Source organism: Lepisosteus oculatus, chromosome 5 (assembly GCF_040954835.1).
Source record: "Lepisosteus oculatus isolate fLepOcu1 chromosome 5, fLepOcu1.hap2, whole genome shotgun sequence".
Classification (NCBI taxonomy): Eukaryota; Metazoa; Chordata; class Actinopteri; order Semionotiformes; family Lepisosteidae; genus Lepisosteus; species Lepisosteus oculatus.
The window spans coordinates 54,561,901-54,584,702 of NC_090700.1; the positions used below are offsets into that span (position 1 = coordinate 54,561,901).

At 40.8% G+C, this 22,802-nt stretch overlaps 1 protein-coding gene and 1 long non-coding RNA gene across 2 annotated transcripts; one reads left to right on the forward strand and one right to left on the reverse strand.

Annotated features, from left to right (window-relative positions):
* Positions 1–189: 189 nt before the first annotated feature.
* Positions 190–22,594, reverse strand: LOC102691074 (aminopeptidase N-like). The gene is made up of 20 exons (XM_006628998.3): positions 21,448–22,594; positions 19,843–19,982; positions 19,558–19,679; positions 16,945–17,065; positions 16,157–16,311; positions 15,411–15,524; positions 14,165–14,308; positions 13,230–13,295; positions 12,672–12,737; positions 11,186–11,358; positions 9,370–9,443; positions 8,916–9,049; positions 8,100–8,155; positions 7,238–7,385; positions 6,333–6,424; positions 4,931–5,041; positions 4,626–4,793; positions 3,270–3,410; positions 2,742–2,823; positions 190–1,508 (listed from the first exon to the last, which is right to left on the reverse strand). Exons 1-20 carry the CDS (start codon positions 22,020–22,022, stop codon positions 1,350–1,352), a joined length of 2,841 nt encoding a protein of 946 aa, XP_006629061.2. The 5' UTR covers positions 22,023–22,594; the 3' UTR covers positions 190–1,349.
* LOC138239239 (uncharacterized) lies at positions 10,406–12,394 on the forward strand. The gene is made up of 3 exons (XR_011189719.1): positions 10,406–10,559; positions 11,170–11,388; positions 11,898–12,394. It is a non-coding gene; the product is annotated as an uncharacterized lncRNA (long non-coding RNA).
* Positions 22,595–22,802: the final 208 nt, after the last annotated feature.

Below are 22,802 nucleotides of genomic sequence, written 5' to 3' on the forward strand. Positions count from 1 at the left end.
TCAGGACCTCCTGTTCAGAGTCCTGTGAATCTTCAGTATCGGTCAAATCACCGATTATGACTTCTACTCCTCCTGGGACCTAATGTGGCTATCAGGGCGGTGCTGTGGTTAAATAGTGGCATTACATATTTCTCAATATAACAAAAAACATGTACAGTTTATTCACAAATGAAAATATAGACTGCAACAAAGACCATTATAATTCTTTATTTTCTCCGAAAAGCTGCAGATAGAAGCTGTATCTAAAAATCATTGCAAATATATATGTTTACAACTTTTTATATACATTTAATAACCATAAACAGGGAGTGCAAAAATAAGTACTGAGAAACGTCAGAAAAATATAACTGTCAGCATGAAGGATTTCAGACTTAAGAGATGTATATCTCTAGAGATATATATTTATCTTAAATATAATAGTTATCTATACAGTTTTGGCATCTATTCCAAAGAGAATAAGATGGGTTCTGACAATTTTTATTTGCACGCCATTTTCAGATTGTGGCAAATCATGCAATTAGGTTCGAAGATTTGCCATGAACTCTTTTGAAAGTTCAATATTTGTAGCGAAGATGGAGTAAGATATACCCTGCTGAATGAGTGAATTACAGGAAATCCGTTTCAGAAATGGAAAACCATTAGTTTAAACAGAACAAAAGCATATTCAATTGCAGAATAAAATAGAAGGAATTTAAGACTGCAGCTGAACAGTACTATTTCTGTGTGCCGGTCATGATTTAATATTTGTTCCTTTACTGGTAGTTAAAGTGCATCTTCTGTTAAATTAGTCCCATTTTAAGGCAATAAAAAATAAACAATCCGTTCTTCATGGATTTTTGATAACATCAGACTTGAGGACCAGAATTGCCAGGAGCGTCTATGAACACCCTCTGCTCTAAGGCCATGTCTTTAAAAAAAAGATTTAGATGAATAGATTAAATGTTTCCTATTTAAAGCACGATTTTAGAACATTTCAGTAAGATTTTAAAAGAAAAAAACAAGGAAAGGGACTGACCTTGGAAAGCTGGCATTTGGGAGAACAGCTCGGATGTATATAGCGCCCTGCGGAAATATTCACCCCCTTCCAGTGATGTTGCGGATTACCAAACACAATCAAAGATCCTCTAAGTCTGTTGAAGTGACAACAGTGACTTGTGTCTCTGTGTACTTCTCACTTCTCCTATTTCTTGTAGAGTTCATGAAATAACTAATATTTTCAGTGATTTTTTTCCCCCTAGACGCTTAAATTTCACCCAGTGGCAGCTCTGAAAGCTCCCCAGAAGACACAGCTTTGGAGTGTGGTCCTGCTTTCCGTCCAGAGGAGCCTGTGTGGCGAGGACCTGTGTGACTCAGTAGTCCCCAGACTCTCTGCGGAACCACGCCAGCACGGAGGCCTTGGTCTGCTTCACCCATCTGATGTTGGCCTTGGTCCTTTCCAGGGCCTGCTCCAGGGCGCGCGCGGCCGAGCCGAAGCCCGTCTCTTCGTGCTGTCTCTTGAAGTTCTCCAGCTGCCGGGGACACGGGGGGAAGGGAGTGCGATTAGAAAACCCCTGAGAGAGCCTCACAGAGCGGCCCAGTCCAGGTACAGTCCTGAGCCGGGTTTAACTTACTCATTCGCTAAGGTTTTATTTCCCATTTCATTTACTAGAAACGATTCTCACAGTTGTGAGTCATTTCTTTTATAAGGCTCTTTTGCTTTCCTCGTTCTTCTCGAAGTGGCCTCTTTGGCCAGACTGAAGGTGCCCTGCCAGTGAAGGATCTGCTTCAATAGCTGGGGAGGCTGTTATGTTCTGTGCTTGCAGCTGGAGGTTTTTTTTTTCAGAGGGGTACAGCAAAGGTGAAACAAATCTGTACACCTGCCTAGAGGGAAAAAAACCCAGCTTGATCTAATTGGAAAAAAAAATAATTTTACATCGCAGTACATACAAGGTTTAATTCTGCGATATCTGGGATGGGGTCAGGAATGATCTTATTGACCTGGCATACTGGGCAAGAATTAGTTCAGATTTGTGTTCACTGTCCTTGTTTTTTAAGAAACAAACCTTCACACATATGGAACATTTTGTCCACCCATCCCTTATCCGAAAGGTGAGAGCTGGAGAAAGGCACAGTCTAAAGGCACAGGGCAGCAAATACAAGAGCCCAGTTCACAGCTGCACTAGGGCAGCACTAATACTGAACCTGTCAAATACAAAGGGAGCAGGCAGCTCCACCTTTCTGACCTGTAATGGTCTTCAGAGTGGGCTGTCTCACAGGGCAATCCATTCACATGTGTAACAAGTTGTGTCTGACCGTTAGAAACATACAGGCAGGGAATCTACTCTGCGATGTGTTTATCTGGGTGTGTGTGAGAAGACAGCACTTATAATGAAATAAGGCCATGTGTGAGTAGGTACCTCTAAAACAAAGTCGTGCTAGGGGTGAAATCCTTAGGGGTGCATTTGAACCTTGTGCAGTTTCAAAGAAGAGCAAAGTTTGACTTTTGAGCTACACATTTACATGGTGCTCAGTCATTCCAATGAGCTTGGTGGACCTACAATAACTGTAACACTTGGATAAATAGATATTTTCATCCTGTTTTTTGCTCCCAGATTTTTGTCCGTGTGTGAGCTGTGAGTGTGCCTCGCTCGTTATTCGCAGGAGGCTGGGTTTACACAGGAGATATCTCCCGTGTGAGTTTCACAGGGGCGGACAGATCACTTTGCGTGCTGTGCTGCGTTAAGACTCTCCTGTCGCTTTACCTCTTCGAGTTCGAACTCCGTAGAAAACCGCTGGGTCACGCCATCGATCAGGCTGCCGAAAGACATTATTCCTCCTCCGTATCTGCAACGAGGAACAGCACAGCACCGAGTCTACAAACAGCTTCCAAACTATTTACATTGCTGCATGTTTACTGTACCTTCTAGCTCACGACAATCAAAATAATAGTTACTGTAGCTGGGCTTCCTTAAGAAAGGGGAGTCATAAAAAATACTGCCTCCTATAAGGGAGTCAGGTATGCTTGCTGCCTTCTTGTATCTTCCCAGATAGGTGTGACTGAGCTTGTTCAGAATATAACCGAGCATTTATCTTTCGATGATACACTTTACAACTGCAATCTAACAACTGAAATTACTTGCCTACAGTGCTAGTTTAGATGTACAAATACAAATACATCATGTATTACGTCCATGTTAGGGTATGATCTTAAGTATTTGTTAGCTCGTGATTTAGCTTTCTATCTCTCCTATTCCTATAACGAAATGATGGGAAAAACGAGGCAGACTCACTCTCCGTGTAGGAAGGACCACTTGGCTCGGACAAAGTCCCAAGCTAAGGACTGCCCTGCTACATTTCTGGCAATGTAGTTGATGGTCGAAGTGGTATCCATTTTCCTGATCTTTTCCGGGTCCAGGGTGTACTCCAGGTATCTGCAGCACAGGTTCAGAGATTACATGAGCACAACACCTCTTTACAACCTCAGTAAGTTTTTCTGTCATGTTTTTCCTTCTGTTCAGTGGATATTTGTCATGTGTAGGAGGTTTCCAAAAAGTAATAAGAAAGAAATTTGATTAGCCTTTTTTTCCTTTCCGTTGTGTCATTCCCAGAATATGATTGCCTTTTATCATTTCTTTGATTTGATTTTTAAAACCACTGGAATCTGTGGGGCATACTGAATTTTCCAAGGAAAAGGAAAAATGGGCAGAAAGGTCACATTCCAATAAACAGATCAGCACAGTATTCTGCACCACAGTTTAATTGAACCATAAACATGTACTCACTGTAAGTTGTTTTAGACATTTTAGTTTATCTATATTTTAAAACATAAAAGATGAAATGTCTCATGAGCCTATGATCTGCTGTACAAAAAGTCTTTATTTTTAAGTCATTTTAGGACTTAGTTTAAAAAATGTATAATCATTAGTGTTATTAAACCCACTCTTAAATTTAAGTCCTTTCTCCAGCAAGCTAAGAAGGCAGAAAAACAGCTGAAGACTCATAGAAGACAAAAGCACAGAACTAATGAGGATATAATGTCCTTGTGAGCATGTTTAAGTATTAAACTGGATACATAATCTAAACGAATTACCTCATAATGATATTAACTGTGGATAAACACAATGATATGTCTCCATAAATTACTTTGCCTTTTAATTCTGTTAGAGCTAAAGTTATTTGTTTGGGGTCTGCTTTTGACCTCAGTCTAGAGTCATCTCTGGCAGAGTCGAGAAAAGAAAATCAAAATACACTGGGAGGTCCTCATAAAGAAAAACTGAAGTGTGTGTGTTGGGTGGGGGTCTTTTAATAGCTCTCTAGCTGAGACATGTTCAGAAATTGAACAGTGCTTTCCTTTTAAGACTGCTTAAGACAGTGCAAATGTAAGGAAATTATATTTCTGTTCTAGCAGTAAATCATTTTTGGCGTTTTGTCTTTGTGTGTGGTGATTTGACGTAACCTATATAGATTTATTGTTCTTTTTCTATGGCCAGAAAACATGTCATTGCTGTGATTTGCAGACACGGAAAAACAATATGATTCTGCTGTTCCCACCCGACCCATGCATTCAATGGAAAAGAGAACGTGTCTTTGGGATGTATGCAGGGAGCTGCAGAATGGCAGGATTGTTTTATTTCCCTTCCTCTAACCTGCTCAAGATCCAGATCTTCCTGGAGCAGGACAGCGCGTATCTCAGCTTGTCCCTCTCCGAGGCCACGGTTGTGTTCTGAAACATCTCCCAGGCAAAGTTCCATTCCCTCTCTCCCCCCGCGGCAATGGCACTGCAGTAGACTGAGCTCTTCAGGTTGGGGTGAATCCTGGCGCCGGCCAGCGGCAGGTGGCAGGGTTTGGGAAGCATTTGGGAGGAGACAAATGGAAGCGCTTTGAAAACACCAGCTCCGAGCAAGGCGGGACAGAGAGAAGAGCATCGAAACTGAAGCGGAAGCAGACTCACGGGTTGGCGCTGGAGTTCATCATCCACTGTTTGAAGAGACCAGAGGCCATCTCCTGGCACTCAGGCACCCCGTTGCTGCACGCGACGGAGATAGCATTCACCTGGTTGTACCTGAGATGAAGAACAAAAAGACAGTTACTACAATTTTCTTATGTTCTGAAACACATGTGAAGTAGTGTTTTTAAGTAGCACGGTATAGTATTCTAGTTTCATTCTGCATTTGTTTTTTCTCCAGGCAGCAAAGCCAAGACCACAACCCTGAGAGAAAGTGTTAGGCAGGCAGAAGGGAAATGGGTTGAGTGATGGTTGAATGTGTGACTTCACAGGGGCGGTTGTGGAGCAGGTTCTCACACTTCCTGTGTCGAGGTGACACTGATAGGTTGTTCTGCACAAGTGTTTTAAAAAAGTGTGAAGCTGATGGAACTTAGACTTTAACGATCGCCTCTCCGATCTGTGTGACAAACACAGAATTGAATTGTTCATGATCCCGAAAGATCCAAAGTTGCCGTAGGCTGTTACAGACTAAACATCAGCCTCCAATTTGGAATCAGCGATTTATTTATACCCAATTTGGAATCAGACATTTCTCATGACTTTGGCTCATGGCTATAGTGCTTGTAGAGCGCTTGTGGGGTGGTTCAGTGGCTCTGAGGCTAAGGATGTGTGCCTGTGGCTGGAAGGTTCGAATCCCGCAGCTGGCAGAGGAATCCTACTCCGTTGGGCCCCTGAGCAAGGCCCTTAACCCCAACTGCTCCAGGGGTGCTGTATAAATGGCTGGCCCTATGCTCTGACACAAGCTTCTCTCCCTGTCTGTGTGTCACATGGAGAGCAAGTTGGGGTATGTGAAAAGACAAATTCCTAATACAAGAAATTGTATATGGTGGAGGGAGGGCAAGGAGCCAAGGCTCCCCAGTTCTTGCACTTGAGCTCCACAGTGTCTTACAGGTGAGTTAACACTGATTGGAGGAGAGATGCGGCTCCCAGTGACATCACTGCAGACTCACAGGTGACCAACAGGTCAAGGGACTCCCTCGTGCAGGGGCAGCCAAGGCCCCCAGTACTGCGGGGGTATGGCTGTGCGCCAGTTGTGTGGACACTGCAGCCCGATGGAACAGGCTTAGAGCGGAGTTGTCTTGACTATATGTGTTCTGTTCGAGTGCCTCTGCTGACTGAGTCATTCAGAAGCCCTGTTTCAGGGATTAGAAAATTAAAACACAAACATCAATTCTTTTGCCTGTTCCGGTTTTGAAGTTGAGACTTTTAGTCCACAGATGAGTGGCACAGTGTTGATCTGATCCATTGCTATGCTCTGTGCTGCAAGACTAGTTTTGTCTGCAATTAAAATGGAGCCTCTCATTTTTGAACGTCTTGTCCTTTATATAAAGGAAATAATGTCACTTACTGGTCAATGTGATTATCTGGAATTCTTGTCCAATTAGCAGTGATGTTTTCAAAGTAGTTGTACAAAGGGATAACTTGCTTCCTTATGTATGCCTGCAGAATAATTAAGCAGAAAAAAACAGAATGGGTAGAGCAGATACAGACCATACTCCTTTGGTTACTAAATGGATTGTAAACATTCAATATGATCTGAAATTGGAATCAAGTTCATTTGTGTAAACACTCTTGAAAAACATCAAAGGCCATTTTAGAATCCGTCCTCCACAGGATTCAGAGGTTAAGCACCGTACAGTATCTAACAAAAGTGCCAATAACCCAAGCTATGATGAATGAGTGTTCAATTAACATTCTGGAGGAACTGCTGCTAAGTATGGTTTCACAGACAATATTTAATATGCTTGAATTAGTGAATAACTATGCGTCTGTAAGTGTACATATGTTTTATATTTTGTGCTGAGTACAGTTATTTCCTGGATGTCAATTCAATAACCCAGGTATTACTGTGAGGATTATTAATGGAGACATGTACTGATGTATGTCGAATTATTAAGACAAGCCCTGGCACACTTGGGTATTGTGGTCATATTAAACTAGTTTGGCATACAGTAAAACTGATTTATATTCACTCAAGCAGGGGGGAAACTAATAAAAACTAATAAAAAAAGTGCACAAGCATAATGAATAAAATAATAATCCCATCACGACATTCTGGGTTTGATATAAAGAGAGAAATGTCAGATTCCAGATTCTTCAAAGAACATGCGCCTTTTGTTTGTGAGGTCTTCTGCAGGTCATGGAAATGCCATCCAAGTCCAATATCGCCCTCAGTGTCTGGGATCTTAATGGCACAATGGTCTACAATATATACTGTTGATCACTCATAAAAACAAAAAGAAAACAACTAACCTGCAGTGGCCCATAAACTTCAGAGCGATCAAACATGAGGAAGAAATAATCCAGATTATTCAAAGCTGACTGCCAAGGGATGTACTCTGTCTCATTAGAGAGGAACTTGGTTGTGTCCAGGGCAAGGGTGGTATTGATGTGCTTTGCTCTTTATAAAGGACAAAAAAAACAAATATTCATTAATCATTTTAAAAAAAGCAGCTGTGATAGTTTTCCCAATAGGATTTCTGGAGTTTTTATCCCACCAGTGAGGTCTTTTGCATGCTTCTTCAATTTTCTGAAAGCATAAACACTTTATAATGAAGCAAAATAAGCCTTCCCTCAGAAATGTAATCACACTGCAATTAAAAGCTGGTCAGTTTCAATTCCAGAGTCATTAAGGGTGAATAGCTTAGCTCTGTTCCTGTAACACATTTTCTCATTTTAAATGAAAAAGGAGCTTAAAACATTTAAGGAATGAAATGACTTTTGGACTTACAAGGGTTGTAACTCTGCCCAATTTTGGATGCTTTTTTTGCAAATACGGTATAAATTGTCTTTTCAGATTAATAACAGACCATAATAGTGAACTTCTGGTAACTGTTATTGTAAATATAAATTGGAAGCAGGGTTGCTTCTTGCAGAATATCAGTATATTATCTTCATTAACACGGCTGGAGAGCTTGTTCCAGACACTCATGACCCGTTGGTACCACTGAATAACTTTAGGGAGGGCAACAGGGCAATGTGATGACTGAGTGACAGGAGCCTTTTCAGGTGGGAACTCAAGGGAACCTGAACCTTGCGGAGATATGAGCTGTTTGTCAAAGTGTAGCTACTGTTATTGTTACTGAGCTTCTTTTGACAAAAGAACTTAACTTACCTCGCAAGATTAAAGGCATCATCAATTAGCTGGGCCCTGTTGATGACTGGTATTACCTGAAAAAGGTATAAAAATGAGATGGGTTAAATATGGAGAGGAAACAGAAGTGGCTAAAAGCATGATCACAAGTGCTGTTCTGTGCAGCTGTTCGGGATAAAGTTTTCAAAAATAAACTGTGCTAAGCCTAGTCAGTTGTGTTTGAGAGCTTGAAATTCTGGGAAGCTGAATTCATAAAGGAAGCCTGTTTTGTGCGATGAACTTAGACCAATCTGGTCAACTATATCATGAGAAAGAAGAATTTTGTTTATGTTTTATTTGAAGCTGGAAATATTGCAAACCAAAGGGGACTTCAATGGTGTTTATAAAAAAAATCACACAGGGTTCAAAACGAAATAAACGAAAGTGCTTTAACTCTGTCATGTTATCTCTGTGAGCTCAGCCCTGTGAAAAGACATACATCTCTAAACGTATTTTAGATATACGCTATATGGCAATATGAAATATTGGTTGCAAAAATATATTGATATACTTTCTACAATACAGAATGAGACGTACAGTACAGACAAAAGGATAGCTCTAATATGTTTACTTGGATCGGAATGGACATTAAGCACATATTGGTTCCATCTGCAAGTCCTCTGCCATTTGTAAAATATTGCAATATATCTGAAAATGGATTCCAAAATATGATGCATCATTTTCTCTTTTATTCCACTGAAACAAAACTCCTCAAATGTACAACAGGATCTCCATAGCTGTACATCTGATACTCAGCATATGCACTCAATACACATCAAAAACATTAAGGCTGTTTACTGTGTGACTGTTCTCCAGCTGTTGAAGCAGCTTGTTCCAGTTGTTGGAGTCGTAGTTAACTCTGTAATAACCAGCGCAATCGATGTTCGCTAGGAGCCACTCGGTGTCTTTGCACTGAAAGTCTGGAAATGAGCCTGACACAGAGAAACAAACCAGAACAACAATTAAAAAAAACTCCAATTGCTAATGTAACACCTACCCATGAAAAGGGCAAGAAAAAAAATCAGTAAGAAGCCCTATTTCTTTTATATATGAGGTTGTGGGAATTAGGGGATTAGGGAAATTTCCAATGATTCCTCTCTTCCAGGTGAAGGATCATCACTCTGTTATAAAAATGAACTTCATCAGAGACAAATCCTCCGTTTGCATTATTTCTGTCAAGTGTGGAGGTGATGAAAGCAGAAAGGGGTTTGGTCTTACACAGAGAAATAAAGGTCGGAGAGAAAATTCTAACCTGTTTCATAAAACAACATTTTCTGTCCTTGTTTTCTTGACTTCATCAATGTCATGGGAATGTGCCATTTGTAACTGTGAGAGAGCAAGAGATCAAATCACCATGAGAACAGCTACAGTGATACCGTTATTTGTCTGAGCACACACCCGGGCAATAAGGCAACCTCCAAAAGAAACTATGATCACCCCTTCACCAACTGATGACGGCTTTAGTCTCACAGAAGATGACAGAAGCAACTCACATTTGGAAAGGGTGCTTTTTTCACCCTGGACTGAGGCCTTGTTAAAGTTAACTGAGTTCAGTTTCCTTGGACATTTCCTTTCCCCATATTTCAGTACACTAGAACTACACTAGATCAGATTCAGAAGGGTCACACAACAAGTGTTGAATGCTACTATATAAGCTGTTGTGGTAACCATGCTGTCCTCATCACTGCGTTGTAGAGTATAACTCAGTAAAAGTATGGAAAGTCTTGAAGTGGAAATCTAATAAGTAAATTGATTCTTAAAATGTAGAGAGCTTTGCAAAAAATATATTGGTGCTTTTAGATAATACAGTATATTTCAAGGATGTAATTGCTGTGCTACAGTACGTGCAGAATTTTAGAAAACAGTGCATCAACAAAGTACACTGTTTAGGTTATTTTAGAAGACAATGTACCAAAACAATATATGCTGTCTGGGTCGTTAGAATTAGCCAAAAGTAACTGATTAGCTTTGAATAACAAATCTAGTGCTTCTTCTCTCGCTCTATGATGTAATCTGTTTTGTCTTAGGGAAAGGGGAAGTTTTTGAAGGGACAAAGCGCTGAGCTTTTTTACAGCGCAATGTCTTATAAAAACCCTGTACTGCTTGTAACAAATTGAGTCTCTGGTTGCACTTTGCAAAGTGGCAGCAGGGCTCCCAATATTGCAATATTGAAATAAAGACCTTACTCAGGTAAGGACTCTCTCTTGTGGCTTCCTTGACAGTTATATTTCCATGACAGTCTGTAGGAAATAGTCCAGTGTTTTTTTTATTTCTGCCCAAGATTTTTTTTACATTTTAACAATGTGTAGGAATTGAGAAGCGGGACCCTTTTCTCCAAACTGTGACCCCTGACCTCCACTGCGGAAGATGAAGAGGTCGAGATGCCCCCCCATCTAACAGAGGCGACAGAGGCGAAGACAGTCAACACACGAGACTTGTCTGGTAAACCAAACCTTTTTTTTTTTTGTTTTGGGATCAGGTCAAGTTCACTGTCAGTCCTTCTCCTGATTAGAAAGTCTGCAACAAAGTCCCAGTAGAGTGATCAGGAAGTCCTCTCTTTCAATAAATTCCCACCTTGGACTTTTCCAGTTTGACTGAATTAACTTTTCCCTTAGCAAAGCAATTTGCTCATCGGCTCCATTCTCTCCATTCTCTCGGCTGCACAGTGAACCTCTGGGATGAGCATCTAACAACCAGGCAGGACAGTGCTTACCAACAGATGGGGGACAAACACAGCCTTTATTCTACAAATCCCAGAGTTGTGCCTGCTGCAGCCGTGAATCATGAGCAGGACTGTGGAGAAGGGTCACTTTACTTACAGCTCACCAGCAAAGAAATAACCCCCTTTCACAGATTTAATACGTTTCCAAGGCCTGACTTAGTGCTGCTCACCTTTTATTCCACTTTAACTCTTGAATCTGCTGAGCATGGGGCCTTGTAGATAGAGTGAGGCAGGGATCCGGGGAGACCTGGGACTGACAGGGACAGAACTCCAGTTCTGGCCTGCAGCACGTTGGCTTGAAACAAGCTGTTCGCTTTCTGTGTTGCTCAGGAAATGCAATATTTACCCAGCTTTGGATGGCTGTGGAGGAGCGGTTTCTGGGTCGATGAGAAAGTGCTGCTGAGAGGCTCTTCCATCGGTGGTGTTGATGGTGACCACGGGGTAGCCCATCTGCTCAGTCCAGGTCCTCATGATGGCCTCCACCCCAACCTTCAGCTGCAACTTGTGCTCGTCTGCTGCCTTGGAGCAGAGAAATCAGAAAGAGCTGCAGTGAGTGTCTGCGCGTTACACGTGCCCCTTTGAAGAGACACCTTGCAATACCACAGCTAAAGTCTGACTTGGTGCAACTGCTTGTACGCAGAAGACGAAGAGCTCTAAATGAATATAGTCCACTGTGGAAAAAACCCTCAGGCCCTTTTCCATTTCACCAATCAAGTTGGATTAAAAGATGTAAGGAATGATATGCTTATAGCATATCGACTATAAGTACAGTCCTATATAATAAAATCAAACATCTTTTACACATGGCACTGAAACAGATATTATTGTATTATTTTACATACCTCTACATTGCTACCAGCTGTAGTAGCATTAGCAGTAAATGTAGCAGAAGTATTGAACGTTATAATCATAGTACTGCACATCTACAAGCGAACGTACTGTGTATTTCCTGCAATCGCCAGGTGTCTAAAGTGATTTAAAACTACATGTCGAATTAAACAATAATAAAAATATGAAAGAAAGAAAACGTGTATTTATACATATGTTTTATTCGGCAGAGGTTAACATAGGCAGCAGACTCGGGGTGCAAGCAGAGGTTAATTCCCGGCTGAGCAGAAGAAAGCAGGAGAGAAGAGCTGTGGAGCCTCTTGAAGCCTGGGGAGGAGAGCCGGAGGAGGGAGGGGGAGGACACAGAGGGGTGAGAAAACAGAAAAGAAGAGAAGAGAATGGCTGTAAAAAAGGGGGGCCCTCGGAGACAGATTTTGAGGGGAGGGGGGATGAAAGGCAGCAATTATCAAGCAGTCAATCACTGAGCAATATTCTAGGAATACAAGTTTAGTAAACACTGGGGTTGTGCTATGGGCTCTACATTAGTAACTCTTTGTCATTAGCCCATGTGAATTTTACTTGAATTGTTTAAAATCCCTCCATCCAGCTATCCATTTTCTCACTGCTTTATCCAAATCGGGGTCGTGGGGAGCCAGAGCCTATCCCTGCAAGCAACGGGCACATGGCAGGCTACGCCGTGGGTGGGACACCAGTGGATCATAATGGTTTAAAAGCTTGTTTATTCATACTATGTGCTCTAAATGTAGTTCTTTATTAAAATATAAATAAGCATATTTTTAATAAAAAATCAACTGCTCCCACATTTTACGAATGCTAACAGTTATTATTGAATGCAATCTCCTTACAATATACATATAATGTTTTGCAAACGTCTGTGCTCAGAAAATCTTTTTTTATGTGTCCAAACTAGTGTCACTTTTTATTTGTGAAGTGTGAGACTTTATTTACAGACACTTTTCAAGTGTGTCCTTGTTTAAACTTACCTTCTGTAGGTGTTCCCAAAGGTTTTTGTTAACTGTGGTATTGTACTTAAAAGCCTCTAGGTATGTCTGCAAAGATAAATATTATGTGTGAACATTCAATAAGGTGTCTGAAAAATAAACATACATAATCAAGAAATCACAGCTTAGTCTCCGGCGAATTTGACATTTTGCAGCCTCACTTATCTCCCCTTGAATCAGATGAGTGTCCAAAGGAATTTATTTAAACCCAAAACAGCAGCATATATATTATATAACATACTAGTAATATATAGTATGCAGCTCATTCTGTGGGAGATACACATATTTTAGCAATAAAATATTGGTGCAGGTACTGTATATCCTTGACATTCACAGCAGAATCTTCATCATTCAGTCTGTGCAAAACTGGAAAAACTAATAATTTCAAGTAGCTGTAATAATACGTGGCATAAGTATGCTACGTTTACATTAGTGCATGTAGGATATTGAACGCTGGCCACACTTCAAAGGGAAACAAGTGGTGTTGTGTAATGCTGCCCATAAATTGAACTCTGGGATATGACACACACTCAGTCTCACCTTTGTCCCAGCTCTGAAGACCTTTTCCGATAAAAACTCAGACATCATCCTCAACAACGCGGCTCCCTGCAGAGCCAAAACACAATTTATTGTACATCTACAGAATGAAAACATGGCATCCGACCTTGACTCACTAACAACCAAGGAAGGGTGATAAATAACATATTTAATATGTACATTATAGCGGCATATTGAGTCCTGTGACTAATTGTTTGGTTGTGTTACTGTTTCACAGAGTAAGTGTGGTTAACTCTAATTAATTTACAATAACATTGTAATTTACTGTATGTTTAAGGTCTCCAAAAGCCATGGTTTTAACTCAGACAAGAGCTGAGGAGAAAATAAGACTGAAGAAACTATTGTCAACACAGTTTGCAGGGGGCCTGTCTGGCAGGGAAAACGGTCATGGGAATGAGATACTCTCAACACCCAGCAGACTTGTCCAGCCAAGAAGCCCGCCCTGTCTGGGAATACAGAGTGCACCCACATCTGCCAGCACTGTGGCACTGGCCTGGAGCACGTCTGGAACCAGTTTCAGACCGCAGCACCTCGGGAAGAAACCATCTGCACCCCAGAGGGACGACAGCAAAGCGCCACCTTCACAGAAGTCATTTGCATGCTTGGAGGCAATTCAGGGAAACATCTTGCCAGTCAAGCATCAAAACCATGACCTTTTGCCTGACAGGCAGCGTGCGAGGTGGTGGCAAAGAGACCAGGGAATTGATTTCATCGCTGGAGAATGTTGTTTTGCGGTTCGATTGGTCTGTCAGCTAATTACTGTGTTCTGAGGTCTGAGTCCAGTGACCTAAAACACTGCATATGTGGAAGAGCAGTGCACAGGCCCAAAAGACAAGCCTCAATTAGTGATGCAATCTCATTTAACACAAAACCCCCTGGTAATACAATTAACTGTAACTGGACCAGCTGAGCATGACCTTGCTGTAGGTGATGGAGTCAAAAAGCTCGGAGATTTCGTCAGGGGTGTTGACATCCACTTCTCTGGAGCTCAAGGGGTGGGAGGTTGCCAGGGAGTCCACTTGGAATACACTCTGTATTTCATTCAGCACCATCAGGTCTTTCTGGAAACCAAGGAAGGAAGCAAAAAGGCTTGGGACCGGAGAAAAACAACGGTTCCACTTGCTGTAACAAAAGCAACTGCCTGGCTGAAGTGTCTGCAGGTGACATTGTTGTGCGAGTGCTGTATTTATGTTGTGTTTTGTCAGATCCAGCCTACTCCCCAGAAACAACTGGCTTCCCCCTGCTTGCCTGTGACCTGTTGAAGCTGCTGAAGTTAACTAAAACTATGCAACCTCGTATCCAAAGGTCTCATGAGTTACAGGGTTACATTAACCATTGAGCAAAATGTACAACTGCTTACAGTTATTTTAAACTAATCTTTTAATTTCACTGTCTTGGTTTCATGTTATCAGGTTGCTGTTGTGTGAACCTCTTGGCCAGGTCATTTTTGGTTAAATAAAGTTTAAAATATGAAGAAACAAAAATAAGCTGAGTAGCTCTTCCATTAGGGAATGAGGGAGGAGTACTATTTTCTCTTATGCTACAGAGGCATTAGTGCGGACACACCTGAAGAATCTCTGCACCAAGACACTCCCTCACACAGCCCTACCTCATTCTGAACAGAGGCACCATGGGACCAACATGAACAAAATAAAATGAAGGAGCAAGGAAAATGAGAATCAGGGACTAGTTCAGCAATAAGATGATATCCGTGTGTTCATTAGCAGAAATCTGTTCATTCCTGTTCAGGGCAACCTGGAGTCTATACTAGAGGCACAGGGAGTACAGGAGTAAAGTCCATCATTGTCTGCTCACACACACAAGCAAATGGAGACCTTCAGGAGATACCAGTGAACACAGCCAGCATTTTTTTGCAAGGAGGAATCCTGAGCGCCTTGTGGAGAAGAGAATAGAACAGGCATTCTCTCCACAGAAGACTCCCTGTGCCAGAACTGACCCCAGACACAAGAGGCTGCTGTACTGACCAACTTACGACTGTGCTACTCAATAGACTATCTAGTGGTAAGAAATAATTGAGCACAGAAAAATAAAATTGGCTCTCTGAACAAATTCCTCAGATGGAAAGAAATGTAAGAGATTCTGCATACACATCTGTACCAACACTGCTTGCATTGTCAGTGTAAGAGAGAAGGAATCACATACAATATTCCAGGTGGGTTCGATGTGATTCGCTCCAAGGTATGAGACGTATGTGGCAAAACCTTCATTCAGCCAGAGATCATTCCACCACTTCATTGTAACAAGGTTTCCAAACCACTGCAAAAGGAAAATAACAGCAGCGTTAGAATAGTAACAGAGCCGAGGTCAGCCCAGGGCTCATCTTTAGGATCGACAGTGAGACATGGGCCGGAGGAGGGACACAGGAACTAAGCAGCACGCACAAAGAGTTGTGGGAGTCTGGAACTGCTCAGCCACATTGTTGAAGCTATCACTTCCAAAAACATTATTCATTTAGAAACAGACTGTATTAAGATTTACTGATAGTAACAAAAAAGTCATAAACTACAGAAAAAAACAGGCAAACTCAAGAGAGTCAAGTAAACCCATGCTGAAAAATACTGCTGGATAGAAGGTAGTTAAAAAAGAGGCAAAAAAGGCAAAAAGAATGTTAGAACACAGTTAAAATGTAGGATTTAAATTGTGGGATGTGATTTGAAATTGTACATTGCACTAGTAAGACCTCAGATGGAACATTGTGTACAATTCTGGTCACTGTGTTAGACATTATTGCTCTGGAATCAGTGAGCAGAAATCAGGTACATTCCTGGACTGAAAGGAAAGTCTTGACTCCAGTATGAAGATCCCTCAAGGGCATTGACTACTTCGGCTCAATAGACTTCTTCAGAACCACAGGTGAAACACGAAGCAGAGGACATGTGCTGATGTACCTGGTGGGCCAGTTCGTGCGATATTACTGTGGCAATCCACTCCTTGTTTCCTGTAGAGGAGACCTCTGGGTCATACAACAGAGCTGTCTCGCGGTATGTGATCAGACCCCAGTTCTCCATGGCTCCTGCTCCGAAGTCTGGCAGAGCAATCTGATCTGCAGGCATTTCAGGACACAGAAATGAGGGAAAAGAAACATGAAAACAAGACACTATCACCCAGTTAATTATTTGTTCCATTTAGTAAATTTACTGCAATTAGTGAATGTAACTAGGCTGTAAATAAACTCCTTCACAGCTAGTGATACAAAGTCAGACTGGCTATTTGAATTTAGAGTACACGAGTAAATGACTGCTCAAGATGTTTTGATGTATTATGACACGTTATTAAGCCAAGGTGTTAAAGCTCACCCTTGACCAGTTGGTATAATTCCTTCTGTGTACCTGCGTGCATCTGGTACAGCACATCGTCATCAAACTTGTAAAAATAATTGTGAGCTTTCAAATGTGTGGAATTTACAAATTATCATTTTTGAAGTAAAGAATCTCTGGTACCCTTCAAAAACCTGTTGACCTGCGTCTTCTAAAAATAATATTGTTTAGAGATTTGTGGACTTATTTTACTGTATTAAGGCAAAAAGTTTCCTTGCCTGCAGAGTGGGTTTTCAACATGTCAGTCAGTTATTTTGCGATAGATCAGCATCATTAGTATACTCTTCTCACATTTTCATTGTAGAGTTTAATACTCTCAAAATGAGCCCATATACTCAGTTTCTTTTACAAAAACGTACCTAATTTGGACAGAGGGATAGGTACGCCATAGTAATCTTCAAAGAACTCCACGATTTTCAAAGTGATGTTCCCAGCATAGGCAGCATGGCCTGCATTTATCGCATCAGGTCGAGCCCAGATCTTTAACACAATGGACAGAAACTCAGTTCATTGTATCTATGTATCTGAAGCATCTTGAAGTAATATAACTGAGCCCCGAAATCTCACAGCAGTTCTATTTTATACAGAGGGCTTAAGGAGAAGAATATTCTCAAGAAAATGAATTGTTACTCTAAACCCACAAGACTCAGCCTCACTTAACATCACTAAACTGCAGACAAAAATGGGCCTGTTGTTTGTTTTGCATGCCACAAACACAATCTGCACTCAAGGCCTAATATACTGATTTTGGACTTAGAAAATAAAGCATTAAAATGCTTAAAATTTTGAATGTTAAAGCAAAATAATCCAAATGACCAAAAACGTCTATGGGAAGGTATGCATTATGATCTCCTGGAAGGTCATATTACTCTGCATTGTGATGTGTAAATCCATCAGAGCTCTGTATCTGCTCTTATTAAGTATATTATCAATTTATAACTATCTGTCAGATGAACTGTCAGTTTATTAAACACATTGTTTTTCTGCAAGGTTTTCTATCTAATCAGAAGGACCCGGTTTAGACAGTTTTACAAAGAATAACAACATCCAATAGGAAAGCGTATTTAGGGATGTTAATTAAGAAGTCAAGCTCAGGGAAGTCTGGCCTACGAGGAGAAGAGAGCAGTTACTGAGAACAACCGAAACCAAAGTACAACGTGGAGCCTCAGCGCGTGGCTGTGTCCATTACATTCGACAGTCAACGAGCAGGTGGTGTCTGGGGAAACGTGTCCAGCTGTATTGGGATCCCTTTCTTGTTCCTGGTGTAGCTACTATTTCTTCTCATCTGCTTATTTTAACGCAGACCTTAAGTGTGATCTGTAAGCAGAGTGTATTGTGTTACCACAGCTCTGCTGGTAAAAGTGTCCAAGTGAAGTATGGTTCACTTTATTCAAAGGCAAGAATTTTGTATGGAAATCCCATCTTGTCAAGAAGGGACCCAGCCAATAGTACTTTACATGCTGCAAAACAGACGCAGAGTTTTCTTATTTTTGTTTTCTATTGCCCCATTACTAAGGGATTTAATGTGTGTATGTGTATATATGCATACATACATTTACTGTATATAACATACAACATTCCTACAACTGAGCAGACGGTCTGACTTTCTCTTCTAATTTCCTGAGGAGGAAAAGAGTTCTGTGTTGATAGCATTTGTGTCTTAGTGAATACTAATACTTCTGTTTGTATTTGCCTAAAAACCTAAACACTGGGTAAGTATGGTGGTTGAACTCTTGCGCTTCACGAGATCAAATCACATTCATCTGAAGAAAGACTTATTGATTTATTTCAGAACAGCAGCAATCTGTTTCGCTCCTTTGTTCCCAGTGTTTAAGGAGCTGCTTGAAACCAGACTCTGTGGGGACAAACTGTGGCGAGAGAAGCAGAAGACACCGCAGTGCTGGAGGTTAGGAATGCTACACTGCGTCTGTTTGCTTCAGAGTGATTTCTGTTGAAAATTAAATAAAACCAACAGAAACTTACAACCTATAGATTTTTTATCTGATAAAAAGCACAGACAGCACTACACCATGAGCTCCTTACACGCACTACAAAATTGTGAGCGTGTTTAGGAAATGGGAAACGTGCCAGGAGAGTAAACTTGAGTATCAAACCGTTCATTCAGCAGTAGAGTGCACCAGAGCTGTCCAATGTCCATGAACTACAGAAACCCCCAAACTGAGCAGCAGATTAGCTCTTTAGATGACTTTTTAATGCTTCCTTAGTTCCTGTTTACAGCAAGCTGAAAACAAAAGCTCTCTCTCTATATATATTCTGTTTTCTAATAAGGGAAAGACATACGTCTGTGGCCTGTTTACTATGGCAGAATTATACTGGCTCTGCTTTCTATTATTGTGAGACAATCAAAGCTGATTAACATTCACATATCGCATGATTCATATTCTTTAACTCATTTTATGTTTGTAAAGTGCTGTGGAATGCTTTTAAGGGCTCTGTGCACTAGATGACAAATAATCTCTCATTAGATCTCAGAAATCATACTACAGCTCTCGTCTACTTCACTTTTTCATTAAGTGTTTTTCTGCTTTTGTACCTTAACGATTGTACACCTACACCGGGGTACATAGTTACATGCTGAGACTCACTTTGAGCATACATTACAAAAAATAAGTAAAACATTGATGTAGTAATTACAAGAATACCATTCTTGTGTATTGTACTATTATATGCTGTATATATTATTTCCCACAGTGCTGAGTGTATGTAAATACTCTAATGTTACTGTGGTGCAGAACTGAAATCATTAAGGGGCAGCATTCGCCTCTACATCAACTGGTTAAGATTTAGTAAGTATGTTAAAATTAGGCATTGAAGTTCAATTAAGCAACCGGGGGTCTTCTGTAGAACAAACTCCAGGAGACCTTTACCAGGGCTGGGTTTATAGTCAATTAAGCAAGCTTCACTCATTATAACAAGACAATGAAGAAAGGTAGGTAATAAAGACACATTACCTTCATATTAGGTCCAATCTCAAAATAATCAAAATCACAGACCACAAATGCTAGGAGGTAAGTCGACATTCTAGGTGTTGGTATAAATTCTGTGATGAAATAGTCATTGTTTTGCGTTGTCTCTGTAAAATTCGGGAAAAAAAAGAGAAAAATAAGGATTTTTAATTCATGATGCAAATTAAATTAGGGTGTATTTTTGTTTGATAAGTATTGGTTTAATCCCAAATCCATATTTCTTTTTTGGCACAGCAGAATGGAATAAGGCATTCTGTTTCATTATCTTACGGCTGGCAGTGTTTGAGAGCGCCTTAGTCTCTTTCGGGTGAATTAGGGTGATATTGAACACGGCTTTCATTGCGGGTTCATCAAAGCAGGGAAAGACTCTCCTGGCGTCAGTGGGCTGCATCTGGGTTGCAGCAATATACCTAGAGAAAAGAGAATACGTTTGGATGAGTTTATTACTTTGTCCATTAATTCATTTCATGACAGTGTACAAGAACGAAAAATAACAACTGCGTAGATCATCATAGGAGATTAAAATTCATGGAACTGGTGTCATTTGCTCAGCTCTGGTCGTTTGGTTTGCAATTTAATTTTCCTTTAGTCTTTGATAGCTCACTTAATTAGACTAAAATTAACCGTTTGCGTGGGTTTGTTTAATGGAAAAATAGCACTGCAATTGTCAAAAAATACTATTTTGAAAATGAAAATGAACAGATAGATTATACAAAAAAATGTTCACCAGACTAAACAGGTATACAGCTGCTTTTTTTTAAAAAAGAACCTACTTCCTTCTTTCTTGAAGAAAGGGGGTTTAATTACAGCTGAGGCTGCAATTCCTGAGAATAAAGACAAATTTCTCTTATCCTAAATTCTAACGGCCTGGCTTATGAATCACGTTAAATAAAATAAAACCTTGAGTGCCAAAAAGTGTGCCTTGCCGTTAAAAAGTAACATCATAATTCCAAACATCATTATTATGAACAATTTAATATTTTAAAGAAAACGATACCCATAACACTTGACACAAACCCAGAACTGGAAAAAATATGAGTGAGGATAAATTTCAGCAAGAAAGGCATCCACTGTGCGAATTACCCATTTCAACTAGATTTTAATTACACATCATCATCATTATCATCATCATACAGGAATGCTAATACAAATTAAAAAAAAAAATACAATAAAGGGTCCTGTATAAAATGGAAAAACGTTTTAATCCTTTACTGTGTGTGTGTTTACCTTTCCTTGAAACAGTTGAAATTCTTTACAATAGATTGTAGGATTTTCAAAGCAGCAAATCTGTCAGCTGAAACAAACGTGCCGGCATTAAGCCCAGTCACACAATACCTAGCAGTATTGTGACACTTACCGTCAGGTTTATTGCATAGTTTCATGTGTAAACTACATTTAGACTGCAACTACATTGGAAACTCTTGCTTGAAAAGTGGTTTCATAGTAAAAATCAAAAGCTTATTTGTGTATTTTTGACACACAATTTTTGACATTTTTGAGAAGTAACATAAAACAGTAAATTATATTGGAAAATTATATGAAAGACCTTATATACACCTAAGATAAAAGATTATGAAGTATACATTTTATGTTATTATTGTATTATATCAGAAATACAGTTCCTTGTGGCAGCTCTACAGAGGTGCAAAAATGAAACCAGTATGAAATAAAATGTTCAATTATAAGATCATATGGAGCACACAAATTGCAATTCATGAAGTCTCTATTCTGAAAACCATTTAGAGACTGTTTTCTTTCTCCACCACCACCACCTTCAAGATGGGGAAGTAAGGCAATTAACTGGCAAGGCAAAATTAATCTTTAGAAGCAAATGGAAAACAACTTCTACCCGCTTACCACAACAGAAGAACTTACCTCTGTTCTCCATTCTCCGTGTATTCACTCCGATAGAAGCCTGTTAAATCATCCGCCAGATCTCCTGCAAACTGAGTGTAGAGTTCGTAGGTCTTCCCTTCTTCCAGTTCCCTGTCCAGCAAAATCTCCAGGAACTGGGTTTCAGGTCTCAGGATGCTCTGCACCACCCTGGGTGTGTTGGCCGTGTGGCCAGTCAGCAGCGCGTATTGGCTGGCCAGCTGGGTCAGGTTCAGCTTGTGGCTGTGGAGGACAATCTGCCTGGTAGGCTGGAGGCACCTGAACTGCACGGTGGAGTTCCCCGTGAAGTGAAACGTGCTGTTGGAATCCGGAAACAGGTGGACCTGCAGGACCACCCTGTAGCTCTCGGGCCTCAGACTGCTGGGCAGTCGCATCATGTCCCTCGTGTCCACTGTGGGGGCCCTGGTGGTGGCCGGAAAGCTGGGAGGTGTGGGCGGCCTTCTGAGGATTTGCTGCTGGAACACTATCACCATGACAACAATGGAGGCGGCCGCTGAGGCCGTCACCACCAGACCAGCGACAGCAAAGGCCTTGGAGATGTAGAATCCTTTGGACATGTCTGCGTCCCTGCTTCCTCTGAAGATGAGCCCTGAACTGGAGCAAGGCTTGGCTGTGCAGCTGGCTTTGTACCTTGGAGTCCCGGGCGCTGACCTCCCATAAACACATATGTATGTGTGCTATTGTTAATAGATTAGGCATTAACTGTAGGAGGCCGCTGGGTTAAGGAGGAAACCAGGACTAGCTGAAGTGAGAGCGGCTCTTGGGTTTTCCCACATCTGGAAGCAGTTTGCTTTTCTTCCACCAATCCTGGGTGAGGTGAAAAAAGTAAAGACCCTCACCCCATCCCTTCTGCCATCTTTCAAAAGGAGCTCAAACGCATTTTCATCTTTTAATTACCACCCCTCTCAAAGGAGGAGGGAAGAGGGAAAATTGCTTCTTGTGTTCCTTCCAGTTCTAGAGATCTCTTTTTTCCAGGAAAGCTAGAATTGGCCACTTCAGACTTTCCTCCGAACATCTTCACAGGAAACACGACTTTATGTGAACAACAGGCCAGTTATGAACGATGAAAGGTCCCTGTCTATTTCTCTGTATTTGAAAATGAGGAGCATGTGTTTTCATTAACGACCACAAAGTCAGAAGAGAGAGTTTCATAGTTGCTGTTATTTTTTTTTTTGCTGGGAAAGAAAACTAAACAGATAACAGCTGTTTGAAAAAATGTCTTTCTTTTCAACTAGAAAAAAAGCAACCTGTTTTTTCACAGTGCTGCGAAGTGGAGATTAGTAGGAAAATACCGTGGCAAAAAAATGACAAAACATTCTTTAATAATAATGAAAATT